General features: G+C 36.2%; 1 protein-coding gene across 2 annotated transcripts in view; it reads left to right on the plus strand.

Moving 5' to 3' along the window:
* Positions 1 to 324: 324 nt before the first annotated feature.
* Positions 325 to 21,840, plus strand: part of TINAG (tubulointerstitial nephritis antigen) — a 78,704-nt gene continuing 57,188 nt past the window's right edge. Inside the window, exons 1-4 of one of the 2 annotated variants that reach the window (XM_005863297.2) lie at positions 325 to 822; positions 7,899 to 7,962; positions 8,677 to 8,766; positions 16,047 to 16,161. In XM_005863297.2, coding sequence (XP_005863359.1) covers positions 468 to 822; positions 7,899 to 7,962; positions 8,677 to 8,766; positions 16,047 to 16,161 — 624 coding nt within the window. In that variant the 5' untranslated portion in view covers positions 325 to 467. The remainder of the gene's footprint in view (positions 823 to 7,898; positions 7,963 to 8,676; positions 8,767 to 16,046; positions 16,162 to 21,840) is intronic. The other variant, XM_014537288.1, reaches the window with a different exon arrangement.

Raw genomic sequence — 21,840 nt, forward strand, 5'->3', positions numbered from 1 at the left:
AGAGCCTGAATTTTCATTGCAATGCAAGTAGGTAAAATGAATAATTGTGGTTTTGACTTTTAAAATTTTCTACACCTTGACAGTGGTTATTGCAGCCATAATTTGGGCCATGCATATTCTAGAGAGGTCTTTGATTTAGGAATTTAGCTTTTTTGGAAAACAAGCAATAGTCAATATTTCATTTATGTACTTATTTTTTTGGTGATGAACATTTTTTACATGATATGAAATATAAAATTTTAACTTTAGAGGAATTATAATGGTCTGTTTCTATCACATTATCTTGGGTAAACATTTAAATTCTTGATTAATGTTTAACTACAAGAAGTATACTCAGTTCAAGTGAAGGATCAGTATCAGGATTCAGGCTGAGTTGTCTTTATTAGAATTCAGGCTCCAAGAAGAAACCCCAAGAAGTTATATACTGGATATAACAGAAAGTGGGAGCCCTACCTGACCTGTGGAGAATGTGGACCGGGTATAGGATCTTAATCTTCTCTTCTCTTCTTACAGAAATTTGGATGGAGAAACAGTACGTATCTCAAAGACAAGTGGACCCAGGAGCAGATTTCACAAGGAATCACACCGTTTTGGAAGGTACTCGATTCAAAAGAGCCATTTTCAAAGGGCAGTACTGTAGAAGTTTTGGTTGTTGTGAAGACAGAGATGACGACTGTGTCACTCAGTTCTATGAGGCGAATGCACTGTGTTACTGTGATAAATTCTGTGAAAGGGACACTTCTGATTGCTGTCCTGATTACAAGTCATTTTGCCATGAAGAGAAAGAATGGCCTCCTCACACAAAGCCTTGGTATCCAGAAGGTAGGCTTTGGTAATATGTTTAAGCATTCTACTAGTTCGTAACAAGATCTGTCAAACTGTCTCTTTCTCTTCTCCTCCCGCCTTCCTTCCCTCCCTTCTTTCCTTCTTTAAGATAAAATAGAAATGAATATTGTGATCACCAGAATAAATTTCTTTGGATTGTTAAAATGTTTTGGTTTATATGTGGGGTATATGAACCATACTAACACCTTCAAGAAAGTTCTGGTGTGCTGGTCATGAATGCTGGTCTGAATCCTGTTTGAACACACATTCAACGTACATAAGAGTTATTGCAAACTCTTTTTTCTTTCTTTGTAAAATGTATTTTCAATAGGACTCTCAAGATTTCTTGAAGGTAACCTCTTAGAGAGTCTCATGAAAGTCACATAATCATCTGCAGATTCATGTACTATTTTACTTACTATTTCATGGGATTAATGGACCTCCTACCATCAGAATCTGTGGTATTTCAATGCCATTAAAACCAGTACAAAAGCAAAATAAAGTTAGCCACCCACCCTGCTTAATACCAAGTAGATTTTTCATGTATATTTTTGTTTTGTTTTGTCAATCTGGGACTTTTAAACTATTAAAAACAAATGAGGGCTTCATATAGGGTAATTGTAAAAGTCTAAGATTGAATGGATATAAATAATTCATAATGAGAATGATGGTATTTACTCTATTGGTCTAATTATAAGAGAATGCCTATGGATTTTGAACAACCAATATATTCAAAGTTTGCAACAAAACACAAAAAACTCTACTGTGAGACATATATGAGGTGCTCTTTCTCTGTCACTCATCTTGTCAGATCTCAGCAGGAATGCAGGTTTAATCAGAGTTCTGTCCTATTACTATGAATGGTTATGGTGGCTAGAAATTAGTTAGAAGAAAATGTAGTGTAAACTAGAATTTGGTATCCTTTAAAATCAAAATGCTGTGGGCTTCACTCTCCATGTCATGTTGTTTCTAAAAATTGAGGAAATACTCCTTAAAAAACATCTGCATTATGTTAAAATTTCCACAGAATTGTCGTTTATCCCAAGCCTTTGCCTTTATCAGCAAACAGTTCAGCAAACATTTATTTAACCCTAAAAAGTGGCAGATACTCTACTAGGAATAGGGGACTTAGTTATACATCAACAATTATTCATTGAATGTCCCCACTGTGCCAGCAATGGCGCTTAGTTCTGGGGCAACAATGGAGAAGAAAAAAGGCAAGATCTTATTCTCGTTGAGGTATCAGTCAAGTTGGGGTGTGTGTGTATAAACTATTTAACAAAGTCACTGCCCAATTGCAAATGGTGATAATGTCTCTAAAGGAAACATTTAGAGTGCTGTGAGAAAGTATATCAGAATATAATATATAAAATTATATGTACATTTAGCCTGTGGGAGGGGGCAACAAAGGAAGACATTTAAGTTGAGACTCGAGGAGTGAGGAGAAGGGATCTGACCCGAAGATCTGAGGGCTGTTTCAGATCTGAGACTGAAGAGCTTTGTTCAGGAACTGAAAGGAGACCATAATTTCTGGGAAGTAATGATTATTGAAGGGTTGAGAGTGACATGAAATGGGGTTAGAGAGGTGAGTTGAGGTCAGATTATGACAGCATTTATAGGTCATATTAAGGATTTAAGAATTTATTCTGTTCTGAGAGAACTCAGGGAAAGATGTTAAGTAGGAATAGGGTTGGCTTCATGGGTGCTGTGCGTAAATATTATATATATTTGCTGCAGTACTTTTGAGCTTTTCTTATTTGGGACATAGAGACTCTTTAGAAAAGTAATTGCAACTTCTTCAATGTTCATTTTTGCTTGAGAGCTAGAATTTTGCTAAGACTTTAATTTAAGATCATGTTTTAGGTAGAATTTATGTAGGTATAGTTTTTATTGCATTCATTATGGAGGGAAGCAATTAATCACTTGATTTAGTAGCAAAAAGTTCACATTAGACTATAATTGCTCTCATGAAGGTAATTTTTTTCTTTTGTTTTATCTTGCTTATGGAAGTAACTGGTTGAAAGAAAATACTCCTACACAATATTAAAAAAATGTGCAAAATTAACTAAAATGAAAAGACAATGGTACATTATTTATATTATTTTGCATGTATACAGTCACTTCCCTCTGAGATGTGCTGTTAATTCGCTGATCTATTAAATATTGTTTTTCAGTTGTCTAGTAAAAAGGCATTGTCTAGTTCTTTGTACTATACCTATCCCAGGAGCTCTTTTTAAACCAGAGACTTAAAACTATGTACATTGTCTTGAGAATTTTTTTTAAAAATCACATCGCTTTTGTATAAACTGGAAGTAGGGCATATCCATAAATATCTTCCTTCTGTGTTTTTTTCCTCATCTCTGATGGTAACTTCCAGTAATTGGAGGATTTCAAATGTCAACTACAGAAAACAAGTGATAGAGTTTGGAATAGAACCAGAGTGGATTTTGCAGACAGAATCTTTTGGTGTAGCAGGTCTTCAGGAAAGAGTCTAGTATACCATCTGTTGTGAACAGACCAAAGCTAATTTGATTACGCCCAACTCATGTTCACGTTGGTAAAAAAACGTGTGTAAGTCACTGACACATTTGAATTGGATGAGGGTTATTTACTCCTTCACAACCTCCTTAACCACATTACAATGAAGAAAAGTCACAGATGAAATGCTGTCATACATACTGATATTTACAAAAATATATGTTTTTTGTTGTTAATGCTCATTGGAGAATATTTTTTCTCCATGGATTTTTAGAGAGAGTGGAAGGGTGAGAGAGAGAGAGAGAGAAAGAGAGAGAGAGAGAGAGAAACATTGATGTGAGAGATAGACATGGATTGGTTGCCTCCTGCACTCACCCTGACCAACCACCAATGACACTCTAACACTGAGACTAACTGGCTAGGGCACAAAAATATATATTGGTAAGGAGACATAAATCAATTGATACAACCTCTGTAAGCTACATGAGTTGCTGTCCTTTAAGATGTTCTGACATCTACCTTGTGTGAAAATTGGCTGGACATGTGATAATATTACAGAGGTAGGACTCTGTTACCCTTACAATGGGTATCAGGGAATGAGAAATCCTCCTACCAGTAGCTGTAAACAACCTTTTAGAGATCAATTCCAGGGAACCAGGTCCAAGAGTACAGGCTTTTGACCTTATGAGATACATATAAATTATGCGGTATAAGAGTAGAATGTAACTTTAATATATTTTATGTAATCTACATACATTGAATGCTATTAATTTAACCAGTAAGAGCTGATTATTTATATCCATTATGCTGATTAACGAGCCACTAGTTTTACCAATGAAAGCCCATTTCTGACATTCATTATACTGACGCTCTAGTATTCATCAAAAGATGGTTAATGGAGGCACTTGTAGCAGCTGCCCTGGAATCGGGCTTTCAGAATGACCACTGCTGGGGTGTGGAATCCTGATTAGAGCAGTAACTGTCTTCCCTAATGTGAAGTTTAAACCTGCGCAGACATTATAACACATTATGATAAAGTATTTTAAAATAAATTACAGACATCTTATTATCATCTTTTCTCACATTAATAGACCAACTGTCTCACTCTCCAAATGTTGTATATTAGTGGGTGTTAAAGTTGCAAAACTCCCTTAATTTCAGTAGTCATTATTTTTGTGTGTGTCAAGATGCTATATGTGTAACCAATTCAATTAACTTACTATGTGGTGTTTCATACATATTTCACTGTGAAAATAATGCCACCAGGCATTGTCTTATCTTTCCATCATCATAATTTCCAACATACTTCCATCTGGGTTACTGCTCACCTTGAGTTGATTTCTTCTCTTGACCTCTGAATCCCATACTCTAGTGTTTTCAAGATCTTCACCCTTGCAATTGTCTCTCCCCCTTCCTCCCCCCCTTCTCTATATCTCTCCCTTCTATCCCCCTCTCTCTAATAAAGCATTGTTTTCCCCTTCCATCCTGATCAACTATCAACTTAAAAAATGTCTTGCCCTAAAATATGGCTCAGTGGATAGAGTGTCGGCCTGCGGACTGAAGGGTCCCAGGTTCGATTCCAGTCAAGGGCATGTACCTTGGTTGCAGGCACATCCCCAGTAGGGAGTGTGCAGGAGGCAGCTGATCAATGTTTCTCTCTCATCGATGTTTCTAACTCTCTATCCCTCTCCCTTCCTCTCTGTAAAAAAATCAATAAAATATATTTAAAAAATATGTCTTTGTATCTCCCAACTTTGTAAAAAAAAAATAAACCCTTTCATTCCATTTCCTTAATCAGCTACTCTCCCATTTCCTTTTTCCTTTAATGGCAAAATAAATGAAACAACAACAACAACAAACAAAACATTTTGCTTCCTGACTTCTAAGTCTCTTATCAAGCCTTCCTACAAGATTTCATTTCCTGCTACTTCAATGAAACCTCTCTTGGCAAGGTTATTGACCCCTTTCAGATTGCTAAATGCAATATTAAGGTGTCTAGTATCATTTTCTTGACCTCCTCACACTATGCTACACAGTTGACCACTTATGCTTGTATGAAATACTTTCTTCTCTTGCTTTCCAAGTTTCAACTCCCTCCTGAATTTGCTACCTCCTGATCGGCCACTCCTTCCCAGTTTCCTTCTCTGAATATTTGTTGACTGGAGTGTTTAATCAGTTCTGGACCTCTTTCTCTTACCTATATACAATCTTTCAAATGGGCTCTTATTTAATCTTAAGGCTTTAAAAATATGTATGTTGTTGTATCTCATGCTTCAGTCTTGACTGTACTCTGCATTTTCATGAACTACTCGACATTCTCCAATAGCATGTCTAACTTTGATTTAATTCAAACCTAAAACCGGCAAAGCAGAACTCTGATTTCTTGCCACAAGCCTGTTCCTTACTTCAGTAACAGCTTCACTGTCCCTGTCTTGCTGAAGCCAAAATCCTAGTGGAACATCCTTGATTCCTCTTTTTCATCATTCCCCAAACTCAATCCATGTCCCATTTGCTTTACCTCCTAATTATGCCCCTTTACTTCTCTCCATTCTCCATCATGCAAATCCTTCCATTTCTGGGAACCCAACCCCAGCCAGCGCAAGGGAGTAAGGTGGGCAGAGCCATTTTGGGTGGGGTCTTAGAAGTCATTGTAAAAATTTGGCTTTATTCTAAATTGATGTAGTACAGGTCAGAGAAGGGACAGTCTTTCCCCCTTAGGACTTTTATGAGTTCTGTTCCTTTTTCTACGTAACTGGTATGAGAGACAAGCAAGATTCCTGGGGGATGGTTAAAGATCAGTTTTAATTTAACCACCCACTCTCCCTATAAAACTTATCAGAGAAGTACTTCCCTTGACTTTGAATTAATGTGAATCACTGCATGAATTTTCTGTTGCTCCTAGATAATAGAAAGTTTTAGGATCCTTTTAAGTTACAAACATAGTGTACATTCATGTATTAAAAGTGTGTGATCATGGGTAACAATTAAAACTTTGAATTTGATTTAAGCTTGAATATTTCTCCTCTTCTTTGCTATATCAAGAAACCAGGACAGAAGTGATTTCCTCCCCTTTCCCTATATTATGAAATGTCAAAAATCCATGGGAAAGAAGTGAATAGATGTCTTTACATAGAGATTTTAGATTCATTCCTTAAGCAAAATATTGGGCTGTGAAAACACAATATATGCTGACAAGGGGCAGCTGTATAATGTTTCCTACAAAACAATTTTTTGAAAAAAAAATAGGGGATAGTTAATTCCATAAGTGGCTTTGGTGATATTGTGGTTGGTAGTTACACCAGACCTTAAAATGTTTTCTAAACATGTATTTTCCCCTAAGATTGAATGACTAAAAAGTTAAAATTTATTTTGTTTAATTAGGGCCATTGATGTGATCTATTAATTACATGTTTCTGTCAAAAAAGTTTTCATGTGACGAAGTAGTTGATTTTGCTGCTTTGCTAAGAAAGCATGAATTTTAAATTTGTATAAATTACTAGAGGCCCGGTGCACAAAATTCATGCACAGGTAAGGTCCCTAGGCCTGGCCGGCGATCAGGGCTGATCTGTGGGGCAACCAGTGGGGCGATAGGGGGGCCCCCACTGGCACCCGCCTTGGCCAGCCTGGTGCCACCCACGCCCCGGCCCTAACCCCTGATCGCCTTGCTGCCGCCAGTTGCCTCCCTCTGCAGGGTGACCGGTGGGGCAACAGAGGGGCCCCTGCTGGCACCCGCCTTGGCTGGCCTGGGGCCTGCGGGCTGGGGGCAGCTCCTGCGTTAAGTGTCTGCCCCTGGTGGTCAGTGCACATCATAGTGACCGGTCGTTCCACTGGTCATTCCTCCATTCAGTCAATTTGCATATTAGGCTTTTATTATATGGGATTTTCTCAAAAGGGATTTAATATATAACCAGGGTACTATTTTCATAATATCTTACTGGTGGTTTTTATATGATTATATTTCGCCATTGATCTCTTTTGAGTAGTTTATATATTCTAGTAAACTAGCTAACAACTAGTGAATAGTTGAAAAAAATTGGATTTGAAACATAAATAGCAGCACTCTTATTGGTTTCATGAATTTTTCTCCTGATCTAAATCCTTAAGAAAAAAGAAAAAAATTTTTTGGTCAGGTGAATTCAATGAAATAGTTTTACATTTTGTCCAAAACATTGAGCTCCTTACTCTAGTCACATGTAATTAGTCATATTCAAATGAGACTTAGATCTTTAAAAATAAGAAATGACATAAGTTTATTTAAGCACTTTTATTGCTTACCTATTAAGACACAAGTTTTTTTTTTTGTATTTTTTTTTTTTAGTGTGGTTAGTGATTAGTTCCTTGATAATCTAGTTTTCAAGCTTCACAAATCCCCTCTGTTGGAATATAATAGGCTGTGTAAAGATAAAAGCTCCTGGAGTAAGCCCAGAAGAATTTGATACATAAAACTTGACACAAACCAGATGTGAATTTCCATCAGGTTGGCACCACATATTTTTGCATAATTGAAAAACTAAACACAATTGTAGATTACCTGTTGTGTGGAGGCACCTTATTGCTCAATTTAGAATTTTCATTTGTTTACATTATATTGACAGGTTGCCTCAGAGATGGTCAACATTATGAAGAAGGATCAGTAATTAAAGAAAACTGCAACTCCTGGTAATGGATTTAAGAGGCACTGAACTGAATTCTACTGTGCGTTTTCTTCAAATAAAAGGAACATCTGTGAAACAAAGTATACATTCTATCTAGAAAGAATCATAAGTAATAAGATACCACATATCTACCATAGTTTGTAGAAGCATATTTAATTTTAATGAATGTTAAAAAATTTAATCATTAATACATTTTGTATTGCTTGAATTTGATGTACATGACAGTGGGCCTTCATAATATAGCAGGCCTGTACTACATATACCTCTTAATTATAAACATTCTGATATACTATGGATAAACTGTGCTTCTTTGAACAAAGTAACTGTATATAAAAACAGGTTTCCTTGATAGGATTATCCTGTAGAAAGCTTCCAATTATAAATATATTGAATCTACTGTCTAATTGGATTTGTGTTTTTAAACTTCAGTGACTGTGTGGTCACTTTATTTACCAATTGCCTGTAATAGAAGATGAGAACATATTGAGTGGTAGCTAATGCATATGATATATGTATACATATATATATATATGTATATATATATATATACATATATGATATGCATATACATACATATATATATATTTGCAAAATTCAAATAGGCATATGACTAATCAAAATATGTTTTATGCCTTAAGAATGGACAACTCTGCTTACTAATTTTATAAACGGATTCCATTAAGGTCAGACCACCTTTGTAATTTTTATATCTTTGCAGCACATGTTCAGGACAGCAATGGAAATGTTCCCAGCATGTATGCCTCATTGAACCAGAATTAATTGAACATGTCAATCATGGAGACTATGGGTGAGTGAAATCTTGCTTTATAGGATTTTGGCACTCCCAGTTACCTTTCAGGTTGCAGACAATGTATTTCCTATTATTTACTTCTAAAAATAGTCATTTCATGAGAAAGAAATGGGAAGAGAGGTAGAAAGGCATGTAAAATTGGGATGCACAGAGGTGAATATTAAGTAATTAAAAATAAAAATGCACAAAAAAGAAGTATAGAGCATGGTTTTAAATTGTGTAGAAAGGAGCAGTGTCAGGGTATGAGCGAGGAGTGTACGGAGAGCTTTAGTTTGGATAAGTATTCAGGCAAAATCAGGAAGTAGGCATAATTTATTCATGATATCATCTTTCCCTAGGCTGCTGCCCTGTCCCATCTATCACATGCTCAGCTCTCCTGGGAAGTCTAGCCTTATGAAGGCAGCATTATATCTTTTTTGTTTTTAATCCTCACCTGAGGATATTTTTTTTCCATTGCTTTTAGAGAGTGGAGGGAGAAGAGAGGAGGAGAGGGGGAAAGGGAGAGAGAAAAAAATCAATGTGTGAGAGACACATCTATTGGTTGCCTTCTGCACAATCCCTAACCAGTACTGGGGATCAAACATGCAACCCAGGTACATGCCTTTGACCAGGAATTGAACCTGAGAACACTTTGTGTGTGGGCTCTATCCACTAAACCACACGGGCCAGGGTTATATCTTGATGATCCCCAAATAATCAATCCATATAGACAATTTCACTGACATGGCTGATATCTAGTTAATTTCACTTACAGTTGAGTCAAAAGATAGATTGAGCCTTTTTACTAAAATGAAAGATAGGGTTGACTGACATTTAAACATAGGAAATAACTGATGCTCTTTGAAAGATTAATAAATTAGGTGGCTTCTCCACTTACAAAGAGGAAATTAAGAAGTAGGTGCTAACATCGGCTTTCTCTATTGAACTGAAAAGAAGAGGGATAGGCTGGTCGGTGTCTGTCTCAGGATTTCTCCACTGCCACTGATCAAATCTTTATATTCCCCTGATAATGTTTTAGATGTTTTGGAAAAGATTTCACATAAGATGATTTATTATCAAGCAACCTTGAAAGTGAAGTAACCCTGAAATGTATTTTTTAAAATTAGCAATATCATTTTCTTCCATGAGCAAGACTTGTTTGTCAGCACAATAGGAATGTTATTTCAATGTACCCAAAAATATTTTCTTAGAAGACATGAACTATAGAAAGTCACATTTGTTGACATTAATAATCTTAAATCATCCTCAGTTCCTCTGTGTATGTGTGTGTGTGTGCCTGTGTTTAATCAATACTTTTGGTGGTAATATATTTTAAATATTTCTAGGGAAGACTCATAATTTTCTGTGGCTGAATTACATTCAATCATTAAAAGAACATAAGAGTATGTGCCATCATGAAACATGATCTGAATCGGGTTTCTAAAAGGACTCATATGCTTAGCCTACAAGCACACACTTCCAAGAAGCATAATTAGCAGCCCATCTTTCAATAGACCCATGAGAAACTGCAGTCTCACGCAATGCACAAAGTACACACAGCAGTACAGATGGTGTTGGGAACGCTGCCTTCTTTAGAAGGAACAATTTTCTTTTCATCATTTGTTTATTAACAGAGTACTCTAGGACTGTTTAAGTGACATGGATTTTGCCTTTTAGTAGTAAACATAGATGACTTTAAAAGAATAAAAAATGAAGTGATTAGAGCAAAAGGAAATGTACACCGACCAAAGATGGGAAGGGAAGTTAAGCAAAAGACAAAATACTCAGAAAACTACAGGACATTGAAAAAAGAGATAGAGGAAGACATAAACAAATGGAAGAATATACTGTGTTCATGGATTGGTAGATTCAACATCATTAAAATGTCCATACTACCCAAAGCAATTTGTAGATTCAATGCAATCCCCATTAAAATACCAACGGCATATTTCACAGACCTAGAACAAACTCTCCAAAAATTTACCTTATATAAAAAAAGACCTCGAATAGCCACAGCAATCCTGAGAAAGAAGAACAAAGTTGGAGGGATCACAATACCAGATAGCAAGCTATATTACAAAGCCACTGTTCTCAAAACTTCCTGGTACTGGCACAAGAACAGACATATTGACAATGGAACAGAACAGAACCCAGAAATCAACCCAAGAGTATACAATGGAGTCAAGACAGTCTCTTCAATAAATGGTGCTGGAAAATTGGTCAGATATGTGCAAAAAATGAAACTAGATCACCAACTTACACCATACTTAAAAATAAACTAAAAATGGTTAAAGGACTTAAATATAACATGTGAAACCATAAAAATCTTAGAAGACTCCATAGGCACCAAAATAGCAGACATTTGTTATAGCAATATCTTTACCAATACAGCTCCTAGCGCAATGGAAACTACGGAGAAAATAAACAAATGAGACTACATCAAAATAAAAAGCTTCTGCACAGCAAAAGAAACCATCAACAAAACAACAAGAAAGCCCACTGCATGGGAGAACATATTTGCCAATGCTATCTCAGATAAGGGTTTAATCTCCAACATTTATAGGGAACTCATACAACTTAACAAAAGGAAGATAAACGATCCAATCAAAAAATGGGCAAAGGACCTAAATAGACACTTTTCGAAAGAGGACATACAGAAGGCTGAGAGACTTACGAAAACATGCTCAAAATCACTAATCATCTGAGAGATGCAAATCAAAACAACAATGAGGTACCATCTCACACCTGTCAGAATGGCTGTCATCAACAAATCAATAAACAACAAGTGCTGGAGAGGATTCGGAGACAAAGAAACCCTCATGCACTGCTGGTGGGAATGCAGACTGGTGCAGCCACTGTGGAGAACAGTATGGAGATTCCTCAAAAAACTAAAAATGGAACTCCCATTTGAGCCAGTGATCCCACTTCTAGGAATATATCCCAAGAAACCAGAAACACCAATCAGAAAGGATATATGCATCCCTATGTTTATAGCAGCACAATTTATAATAGCTATGATTTGGAAACAGCCTAAGTGCCCATCAGCTGATGAGTGGATTAAAAAACTGTGGTACATCTACACAATGGAATACTATGCTGCTATAAAAAAAAAAAGTAAGAACTTTTACCATTTGCAACAGCATGGATGGGCCTGGAGAGCATTATGCTAAGTGAAATAAGCCAGTCAGAGAAAGATAAATATCACATGAGCTCAGTCATATGTGGGAGATAATGAACAACATAAACTGATAAACAAAAATAGATCCAGAGACAAGATAACACTGAACAGACCATCCTACCTCAGAGAGAAGGTTGGGGAGGAGAAAGGGGATAAGAGATTAAACAAAGGACTTGTATGCATGCATATAAGCATATCCAATGAACACGGACACTGGAGGGGTGGGGGCTTGCCCTGGGGGCAGGAGTGGCAGGAGGGGTCATCAATTGGGGAAAAAGGAGACATATGTATACTTTAAACAATTAAAAAAACAACAACAAACTATGAAGAAAAGGAGTAAAACTAATTACTGGGGGGAATCGGGAGGCGGGGGGAAGGAAGTCTCTGAATTTAAAGGAAAGTTCTAATTTTCTGTTCCTTATGTCCAAATTATTTCAAGTGTGAAAATTGCATTGTAGCCCTGACTGGTTTGGCTCAGTGGATAGAGCGTCGGCCTGCGGACTGAAGGGTCCCAGGTTTGATTCTGGTCAAGGGCATGTACTCTAGGTTTAAAAAAAATTGCATTATATATCATTCATAATTTATTAAATGCTTTACATACAAATATATACAACCTTTTCCTTAAAATATTTATTTCTTGCATCATAGTAGTATATTGGATCCAAGTCTTTATTCATTCTACATAACCTACTTCAGTGCTTATGTATTCCCTATATATTATTTTTAATGCAATCAATTAATATTAACATATATTTCTTTTGTGGCACTGCTAAGGATACAAATAAATTATTTCTGTCTTAAAGAAATTTACAAGCTAGCTGAGGAGTCAACATGTCATATTTTGCAGAAGGATTTCTAGTGATAGGGCAGTATATGAGTGCCAGTTTAGTGGCACAAGTAATAATTAGCATGTTAGTGGAACAAATGGATATTGATAACTGTTCCAGTAGCCTGTTGCTACACACACACACACACACATGCATACACACACAAAAACAAACAAACAAACAAAACCCTCCAGAATTTAGCAGCTGAAAACCACAAGCTTTTCATTAGTCCACATCAGCAATTTGGGTGGACTTAGCTGAGGCTCTTTGCTGGTCTCTCCTGGGTTTACTCATATATCTACAGACATCTGGGACCTCATCTGAGACTGAATTGGCTAAGATGGCCTCACTCCTCCATCTCGGGGTTGGTAGTGGTTGGTGGCGGACCCACATGTCTACAGCAGGATAGCTTTAGCTTTTTCGCTTAATGACAGTCTTCTAATAAGACATGAGTGGGAGAAGCCAAGGGTCTCTTTTGAGTTGTAAGCTTGAATTTTGAAGAGAATCAATTCTGCTTTCTAGTGGACAAAGCAAGCACTAAACCAGCCCACATTCAAAGGTTGGGAAAATAGGCTCCACCTCTTAATGGAAAGAGCTACAAAAACTTTCTGGCCATGTTGAATTTATCAGGTCTCTAAACTTAAGCTTTTTATGAATTCAAAGTCTAGTCCAGTGATGGCGAACCTATGACACACGTGTCAGAGGTGACACGCGAACTCATTTTTTTGGTTGATTTTTCTTTGTTAAATGGCATTTAAATATATAAAATAAATATCAAAAATATAAGTCTTTGTTTTACTATGGTTGCAAATATCAAAAAATTTCTATATGTGACACGGCACCAGAGTTAAGTTAGGGTTTTTCAAAATGCTGACACGCCGAGCTCAAAAGGTTCGCCATCACTGGTCTAGTCTATTGGATAAGTTGGTCTTGATTTTTCACCTTTTTTTTTTTTCAAAACCAGCTTACCCCAAACTTAAAAGATTAGCCTCTTTGGTCTCTCCTTGATTATTGGGATCCTCCTGTACCTTGTTAACCAACCCAGAAAATTTGAAGTTAGTTTGATTCTTCTTTCCTCTTCCCTCTCAGTCACGAGGCTCTTATAATTCCCACATATCTATTAATATTTATTTTCTCTATTCCTTTGCTATATTCTAGTGCATTTGTTTATGAAACCTAGTTTGAAATGACCCTAGTTTTAGGCTGACCAAACACCAACCAATCCCTGATACTTTCATGGTTATCCTTCTAAAACAAATGTTTGCTGCTCACGTTCTAAAAATCCTCAATGACACTCCATTGCTTATAAAATAGAATTATACTCCTTAGTACAAATAACCGTATGAGCCAAATGCTTCTTTACTGCATCACCTTTTATACTTTTTCCAGCCTGTCTCCCTAGTCTCTCTCATAATTTACGCATTTAATTTATCTGCTGTTCCATAAATGTCCCACCCAATTTCAAACCCACATGCTGTGTTCCGGAGTTGCTTCTATCAGAATAAATGCTCTCTTCTTTCACATCCGGCCACCAAACTTATTCGCAGCCTTGCAGACTCAGCACTAGATTCACTTCCTGTAAAAAACTGTACCTACTCCTTCAGGCTGAGCTATGTCATGAATCCTCTACTCTGGCCACACTTTCACCTACTGCTATTAAAATGACAAATACTGAAATCATTTCTGTCTTTGTTGTCTTTTTAGGTATGCACTCCTTAAGGGTACACGCATTTACTTATTTTAATATTTCCAGTGTTTACAGGGGAATCCGATAGATAAATTAAGAATGCTCAGTAAATGCTAAAGTGAATGAGAAGGAATGGAGGAGTCAAGGTCAAAAGAGGATCGTATAGGACAGTTGTGTTTCACATATTTTTTGAGCTTAAGTCACATCAAAACACACATTTAACTCAGTGACCTAGTACATACACACACACACACACACACACACACACACACACACACCTAGATGTTTATAAACAGTACTTAACTGGTAGACTCATTGTGTGCAGTAAATTCTAATACTTCCTATTATTTCTCCTTTGTTCTATTTTATTTTTTAAAATACTGACCCCTGCTCACTAAACTTAGGGATTAAATAAATGGCCCACAATGTTTCTGAATGTATAGAAACTACTAGTGTAGGGCACCAAAAACATACTTTACTGATGTTGTGATTTTGCCTAAGGCTTGTTCTGTTAGTCTCTTAAATAATGCTGCAATACCTAATATAGTCAAAGGGTTTCTTATTGAAATTCCTTGGGTGATGGAGATTGCACTTCACAATTATGGTTTAAAGTTGTTTAAGGTTTTATGAACTAGCAGATCTTATAAAAGAAAAGCATTAACTTGCTAAGCATATTATTGAAAATTGAGTTTTATCTTCAATCATTCATAATAGCCTATCACATTATAAACAATTTGGTAATAAACACAACAGAAAAAGTTTAGATTTAAGTACTGAAAATATATTGCCCTCAATTTTCAGATTATTCAAACAAGCAAAAATTAAATTACTTTAATCTCTCTCATTTTTCATCTCCTAACATTCAGGAATTTTTGTTGTCTTCAAATATCAATATTAGAACTTAAAAACGAAGTTTCTTTTTCTATATAAGGGCACCAAATATGTCTCTAGAAAGAGATTCACTTTTCTTGTTATTTAATTTCACACCAATTGAATTTATATTATCATAAATATTAATTACTAATAATAACTAATATTGAGCACTTAACACAAATTAACTCAACATGATAGTGTATCTTAATACTTAAGTAAAATATTTCAATAAAACTAGCATTGATGTAATCTTTTAAAGAATACCTATTTTCTCAATTTTTATGGGTACTACTTTTTATGTGTTCAACTTCTTTTCAAGTCTAAATTATAAATAAAATAGATTGCTGCATTTAATCTATATTTTTTACACATTCAAACTTCTATTTAAAATACACTTAAAGACATTTTTTTCAAAACTGCACATATTGGCCTTATTACCACTTAATCCCTATACAGTTTATAAATATTTTATATTCTTAAATTTAGTCTATATTATTATAGCCTTAGGTTTCTCATATTGAAATATGCCTAATTTAGGAAGAGCGTAGCAAATACTTCACTACTAGAGTAAGCAATATTGCATCACTTATATAAAAATAAATCTAGCTTGCAATAATAGTTGCAATTTTGTGATCTTTGCATCTGTATAATTTCTAAAACATATATGAACATGAACTTATAAAAGTGTTATTGTATAACCTGTATATATTATTCTCTTTCATTTGTAAGGCAGATGGACAGCCCAGAACTATAGTCAATTCTGGGGAATGACTTTAGAAGAAGGTTTCAAATATCGTCTTGGCACCTTCCCACCCAGCCCCAAGCTTCTGAGCATGAATGAAGTGACAGTAAGTGTTTACTCTCTTGGAGTGTGTGTGTGTGTGTGTGTGCAGGTGCATTTGCATGTGCATTTAAAGCTATTTTAAATAATAAAAATAGTGAGTTCTGAGCTTTCAGTTATAATTTGGTCATAAAAACAAAAAACCTTTCCCAAAATGGAATGGTTGTTACATTCCTCAAAATCTCGAAGGTTTCAAATATCGTCTTGGCACCTTCCCACCCAGCCCCAAGCTTCTGAGCATGAATGAAGTGACAGTAAGTGTTTACTCTCTTGGAGTGTGTGTGTGTGTGTGTGTGTGTGCAGGTGCATTTGCATGTGCATTTAAAGCTATTTTAAATAATAAAAATAGTGAGTTCTGAGCTTTCAGTTATAATTTGGTCATAAAAACAAAAAACCTTTCCCAAAATGGAATGGTTGTTACATTCCTCAAAATCTCATTTAAAGTTTACTAATATCAATTAGATATAGTCTCCTATCTTCAAGAGCAACTGTGCATTCATTTGCATTGCTAATGATTTCACAGAAAGTCATGTTTCTGATTATTGGCTGTTCAGTGATCCAGTGCTTAAGAAAGGCATTAGTTGTCCTTATTTCCTTTTTAAAAACAAACATAGTTATTTTGTGGATTTGTCTCTTGAACTACCCATTATCACATGCGGATAAATAAGTGCCAATAACAGCAGACATGTATGCTATGATGATTAATAAAGGTTTAGCCTCAAAAATCCTCAACATTTCCCTTGAAAACACATCTTCAAATTTTGCCTGATGCCTGGCAAACTTCTTGAGATTTCTGCTTTTCCTAACACTCTTATGTTTTGTACTATTGTATTGATCTTCCCTTATATCTTTAAGAGGTGTTCTCATCTGATAATGGGTATCTTGCATAAATATGCTTCCACCTCTATAATTGTCACAGATTTCTAACTCCCAGAGCTATAGTTTTACCACCCAGAGATGTGGGATGTCTTTCAGGCACATACACTTTGCAGTTGAGATGTTGATTGTATTAAAGTCCCTTGGACAACTGCCCATGACAGCGCTTGGCTCCCAGGCTGCTGGACTGCAGCCTCCTCACTCAGCAGTAAAGGTACCAGGCCCTGGTTGCCTGGAAACTCTCAGCATCTCAGAGACTGCTGTTTGCTGTGGGATCAATTGTAAATCCACAGGTTTCTCATTAAACATTTAATGTGCTTTGCTTTTGAGAGATGTAATCCCCTGAGTTGTTATTTCAATTCAAATTCCACTAGCAGGGCCTTCTAAATTATAACTAGTATCAGAAAAGATAGTAATAGCTGCCATTTATTGAATAGTTGTGTGTTAAGCACTCTTATAAGCACTTTCACACATCATCTCATCTAATTCCCTCAGCAGCTTGATGTAGTGGGTACTATAATTACCCACATTGTAAAGACAAGAAAACTGAGATCGAGAGCGGTTAAGTCGCACTGAGATTGAGAGAAGTGAAAAGCCACCGAAAAATTACTTAAATTACAGAACCAAGGCATCTTAAAAGATCTGCCCTCAAAATTGTCCGTAGAGTTCCAGTAGAATCTGTAAGCTTTGGCCAATTGAAGTTCGAAATAGCAAAAAGCCTTTTAATCTTCGATCCAGCACTAACTTTATGAAATGATCAGCTTAGGTGTATTTTTGGATTTTTCCTGTAATTGGTAAGGTATCAAATCTTTAGAGATGTGTCTCAGATTCATTAATTTTAGTGACCTAACAGTGTCATGGATTATAAGAGGTGTTCTCCCCCCACCCCCACCCCCGGCTCTTTTATTTCTTTTCATTTTTATCCTCATCTGGAAAAAAAAGAAGCAGAATCATTTAGGAAAATAATAAATTTCTATCTTTATAAGGATTGCTCTTTCCCCTGCTTTTATTGAGGTCCCCAGGCAGCCACACACTGGGTATCTATATACATTTCTCTGTGTTATTTCTAATATTTCCTTTTTAAGTGTTAATTTTTGCAACTTGGAATATTTTATATTCTAGAGAAAATGAGGTACATTTCTTTCCTAAGTTGCCTCTCACCATAGCATAGAAAAAGAAATTTAACTCTAAATCATTATTAGCTACAGAGATTTGTTTGCATAAAAGTCACTGTGGTGATACATACATTTTTTAATTTATCTTTATTGTTGACTCCCTCTACCCCACACCCTACGCCCCCACCAGGCCTTCACCACACTATTGTCTGTGTCCCTGGGTTATGCATATAACTGTGGTGATATTTAAATGCAAAACCTTAATGATTAGTAGTTTGGGAGAATGTAACTTACCTAATACTATGAATTAATGTAATACAGTGGCCTAGTAATTCCAGGAAAGCAATAAGGAAAATTTGAATGGTCTGTAAGATTTCCATTACCCGCTTATGATGTAAGGTAAGGAAGTAGCTTTTCATTTCTAGGGCACAGTAGTTTGAAGACTGAGGGCCTTTCAAAAGTTTTAAGCGTTGGCAGTGTCCTAATATCTGGTCAGATATAAGATGATTAGAAATATAATAAGAACTCCTAGGAAGAACATGAGGTTAATATGAACTGAAGAACACTGGTAACTATAGGAAGAGCTAAAAAAAAAAAAATTGGTTAATTCTTAGCTTGGTGACTGAATGGAAAATATCCTCAATATATCAAATTGCCTCCAAGTAAATTGAATTATTTTTTTGTATGGTTTTGGATAATTCCCCTCCACTCCCAACTTTTCTCCAAATTTTTATACCACTTTCAACATAAGATGGTCTATATGTAGAGTTAGGGTAAGCGGTTGATAACAGTGGTAATGATTTTGCCAAGAAACTCCTTTGCATCCTCACGCAAAACATCTCCCTTTCCTTGACCATATTACATAGATGCAAGTTGTGTTTCATATAATTCTCTTTTTATGCCGGGTGGGAAAGATAAGCCATGAGTCAGCCCTGATTCCTGTGAAAGCTCTTCTGTTTCCTGCCTGGTTTCCTGGATTCATTCCTTGGCTTATGTCACTATTCCCAGAATGTGTTTGCTGAGGATGAGTAAGAGGAATACCAATAGGTGTACAAAGAGTTTCACAATCATATACATATGGAAAGTCTATTTAATCTATAGGAATTAGTTGAATTGAAATGAGTTTTTATAGAGTGTGATTAGTACTAATGAGGAATAGAAATATATTAATTGTAGTGGATTGGAAACAGGTAATTTAAGGATTTGGGGAAGCCTTTCCTGGGTGGTGTTCCTAAATGAGGGCAGATAAAAGGCAACATAGACTTCCTGTTTTCTCTGGATGGAAGCAGAGTGGATGAAAGAAAGTAGGAAAAGGGAAAGAAAGAAGCCCTAGAGCAGCGGTTCTCAACCTGTGGATCATGATCCCTTTGGGGGTTGAATGACCCTTTCACAGGAGTAGCCAAAAAGGGAAAGAAAAAAGCCCTAGAGCAGCAGTTCTCAACCTGTGGGTCGCCTAAGACCATCAGAACACACATATATAATTACATATTGTTTTTGTGATTAATCACTATGCTTTAATTATGTTCAATTTGTAACAATGAAAATACATCCTGCATATCAGATATTTACATTATGATTCATAACAGTAACAAAATTACAGTTATGAAGTAGCAACGAAAATAATTTTATGGTTGGGGGTCACCACAACATGAGGAACTGTATTAAAGGGTCGCGGCATTAGGAAGGTTGAGAACAACTGCCCTAGAGGGACCCGACTTAGACCACATAGCTTCTTGCTGTGTACAGAGGATCCCTTCACCCACTTTAGGATTATGTCTCGTGTCAGGTCAACAAATCCTGGCTGATCAATTCCTGCTTAAATTTTTCCTAAAAGTGTTATCTTGGGATTGTTCAAAGTCATGGCTTGATTGTGCAGCTCTGTTTGACATTGTCTACACTATGAATGTTAAGAACAATGGAACAAATCAGCATTCTATGCCAGTCCATTGAAACTTTGATTGTTGAATGGATAGACTCACATAGGGATTGACTGGGAGCAGGCCTTCAGAAGAAGGATAGCTCCCCACAAGAACTTGAAATTCTGCTCACTGAGTCTTTTGTCTCCTTATGGTGCAAAGCAGGTTCACCACTATATCTTCCTTCTGAAGATTCACACTATTCATTAGTATGTTGAACACACTGAGATCCCTTATTCCAACATTTTTTTAACCTAGTGTTTCCTAAATTCATGAGATCAGGGAACCTTTTTGTTTTTCTGTTTGTTTGGTTTGTTCATAATAATTATTAATATTCCCCAAGGTTTAGGCTCTATAGCACACACTTTAGGAAACGCTCATTTAAACTAAAATATTGAAATCAGAATGCTGGAGGGAGCAGAAGTGTATTCATATAAAATAGGATACTCTCTGTGTTTCAGAAAGAAAAGAATGGAGTCAACTAATTATTATAGCTATATGCAAAACTGGCATTGATGGACGTCTTCTTGAGCCAGCAGACATATCATAGTTGAAGTAGGTTAATAGGCAGGCATAGGCCAGTGCGTATACCCATACAGCACCATTCCATATACTGTACAGCCAATGTGCTTAGGTCTCAGTCTGGCTCCTCCACTTATTGCCTCAGTTTCCTCCTCTGTGAAATGGTGATAGCAGTAGTTCCTAACTCTTATGACAGTAAGAATTCCATGAAACACTGAATGAGAAGTGCTCAGCACAGTACTTAATAGTAAAGCACTGAGGAAATATTATTATATAATATATAAATAGTTCTTTCTCTCTTGGATTAACCTGAGAAGAATGTAGGGTTCTGAAATAGGTCAATTCTCTAAGGATTAAATGATCCACAGTTTCATCATTTGGAACATTTTATATCATAAAGAAAGGTGTAGTTCTGGATGGCCCTGATGGAATATACATATTTCTGGTAAACCTGAAGTTCTATGCCTCCAAATCAAATCAAATCATATCAAAGCAAATCTAATCAATCTGTGTTTGATTGTTTTTGCAGACAATATTCAAGTGGTTTTTTAATTATTAAATTTTAGAGACAGGAAGGGAGAGAGAGACAGAGGGGGGAGGAGAGAGAGAGAGAGAGAGAGAAAAGCATCGATATGAGAGTGAAACATCCATCAGCTGCCTCCTGTATGCCCCTCCTGGGAATTGAACTAACAACCTTTTGGTGCATGGGTTGATGCCCAACCAACTGAGCCACACCAGCCAGGGCTCAAGTGCTTTTGAATTTGGGAAACAACTTTAAAAAGCTTCACTGTGTTATATTCTATTATAAATATTATGAATATTTGAATGAAAAATACTATTTTCCAACAAAAATGGGGAAATTATGAGTTTATTTTTATACTCAGCTGTTAAAAAACTTTTAAAATAGTTTTATTATTGCTGATTCCCCAGGGAGAACAATAAAAATTAACAAAAGCTATTACAGATAAGTGATTTTTGACACTATTAAAACATTAAGAAGATATCTGGATACTATTAAACCTGTAGCTGTGTTATATTATACTAGAGGCCCGGTGCACAAAAATTTGTTTTATACTCTGTTAAAAAACTTTTAAAATAGTTTTATTATTGCTGATTCCCCAGGGAGAACAATAAAAATTAACAAAAGCTATTACAGAAGATTGCTGGCTTAGTGCTCCCAGGTGGCAGAGGGCAGGCCCAATCCCTAGGTGCAGCCCCTGGTCAGGCTCAGAGCAGGGCCGATTGGGGAGTTGTTGC

Source organism: Myotis brandtii, unplaced genomic scaffold (genome assembly GCF_000412655.1).
Source record: "Myotis brandtii unplaced genomic scaffold, ASM41265v1 scaffold176, whole genome shotgun sequence".
Lineage (NCBI taxonomy): Eukaryota > Metazoa > Chordata > Mammalia > Chiroptera > Vespertilionidae > Myotis > Myotis brandtii.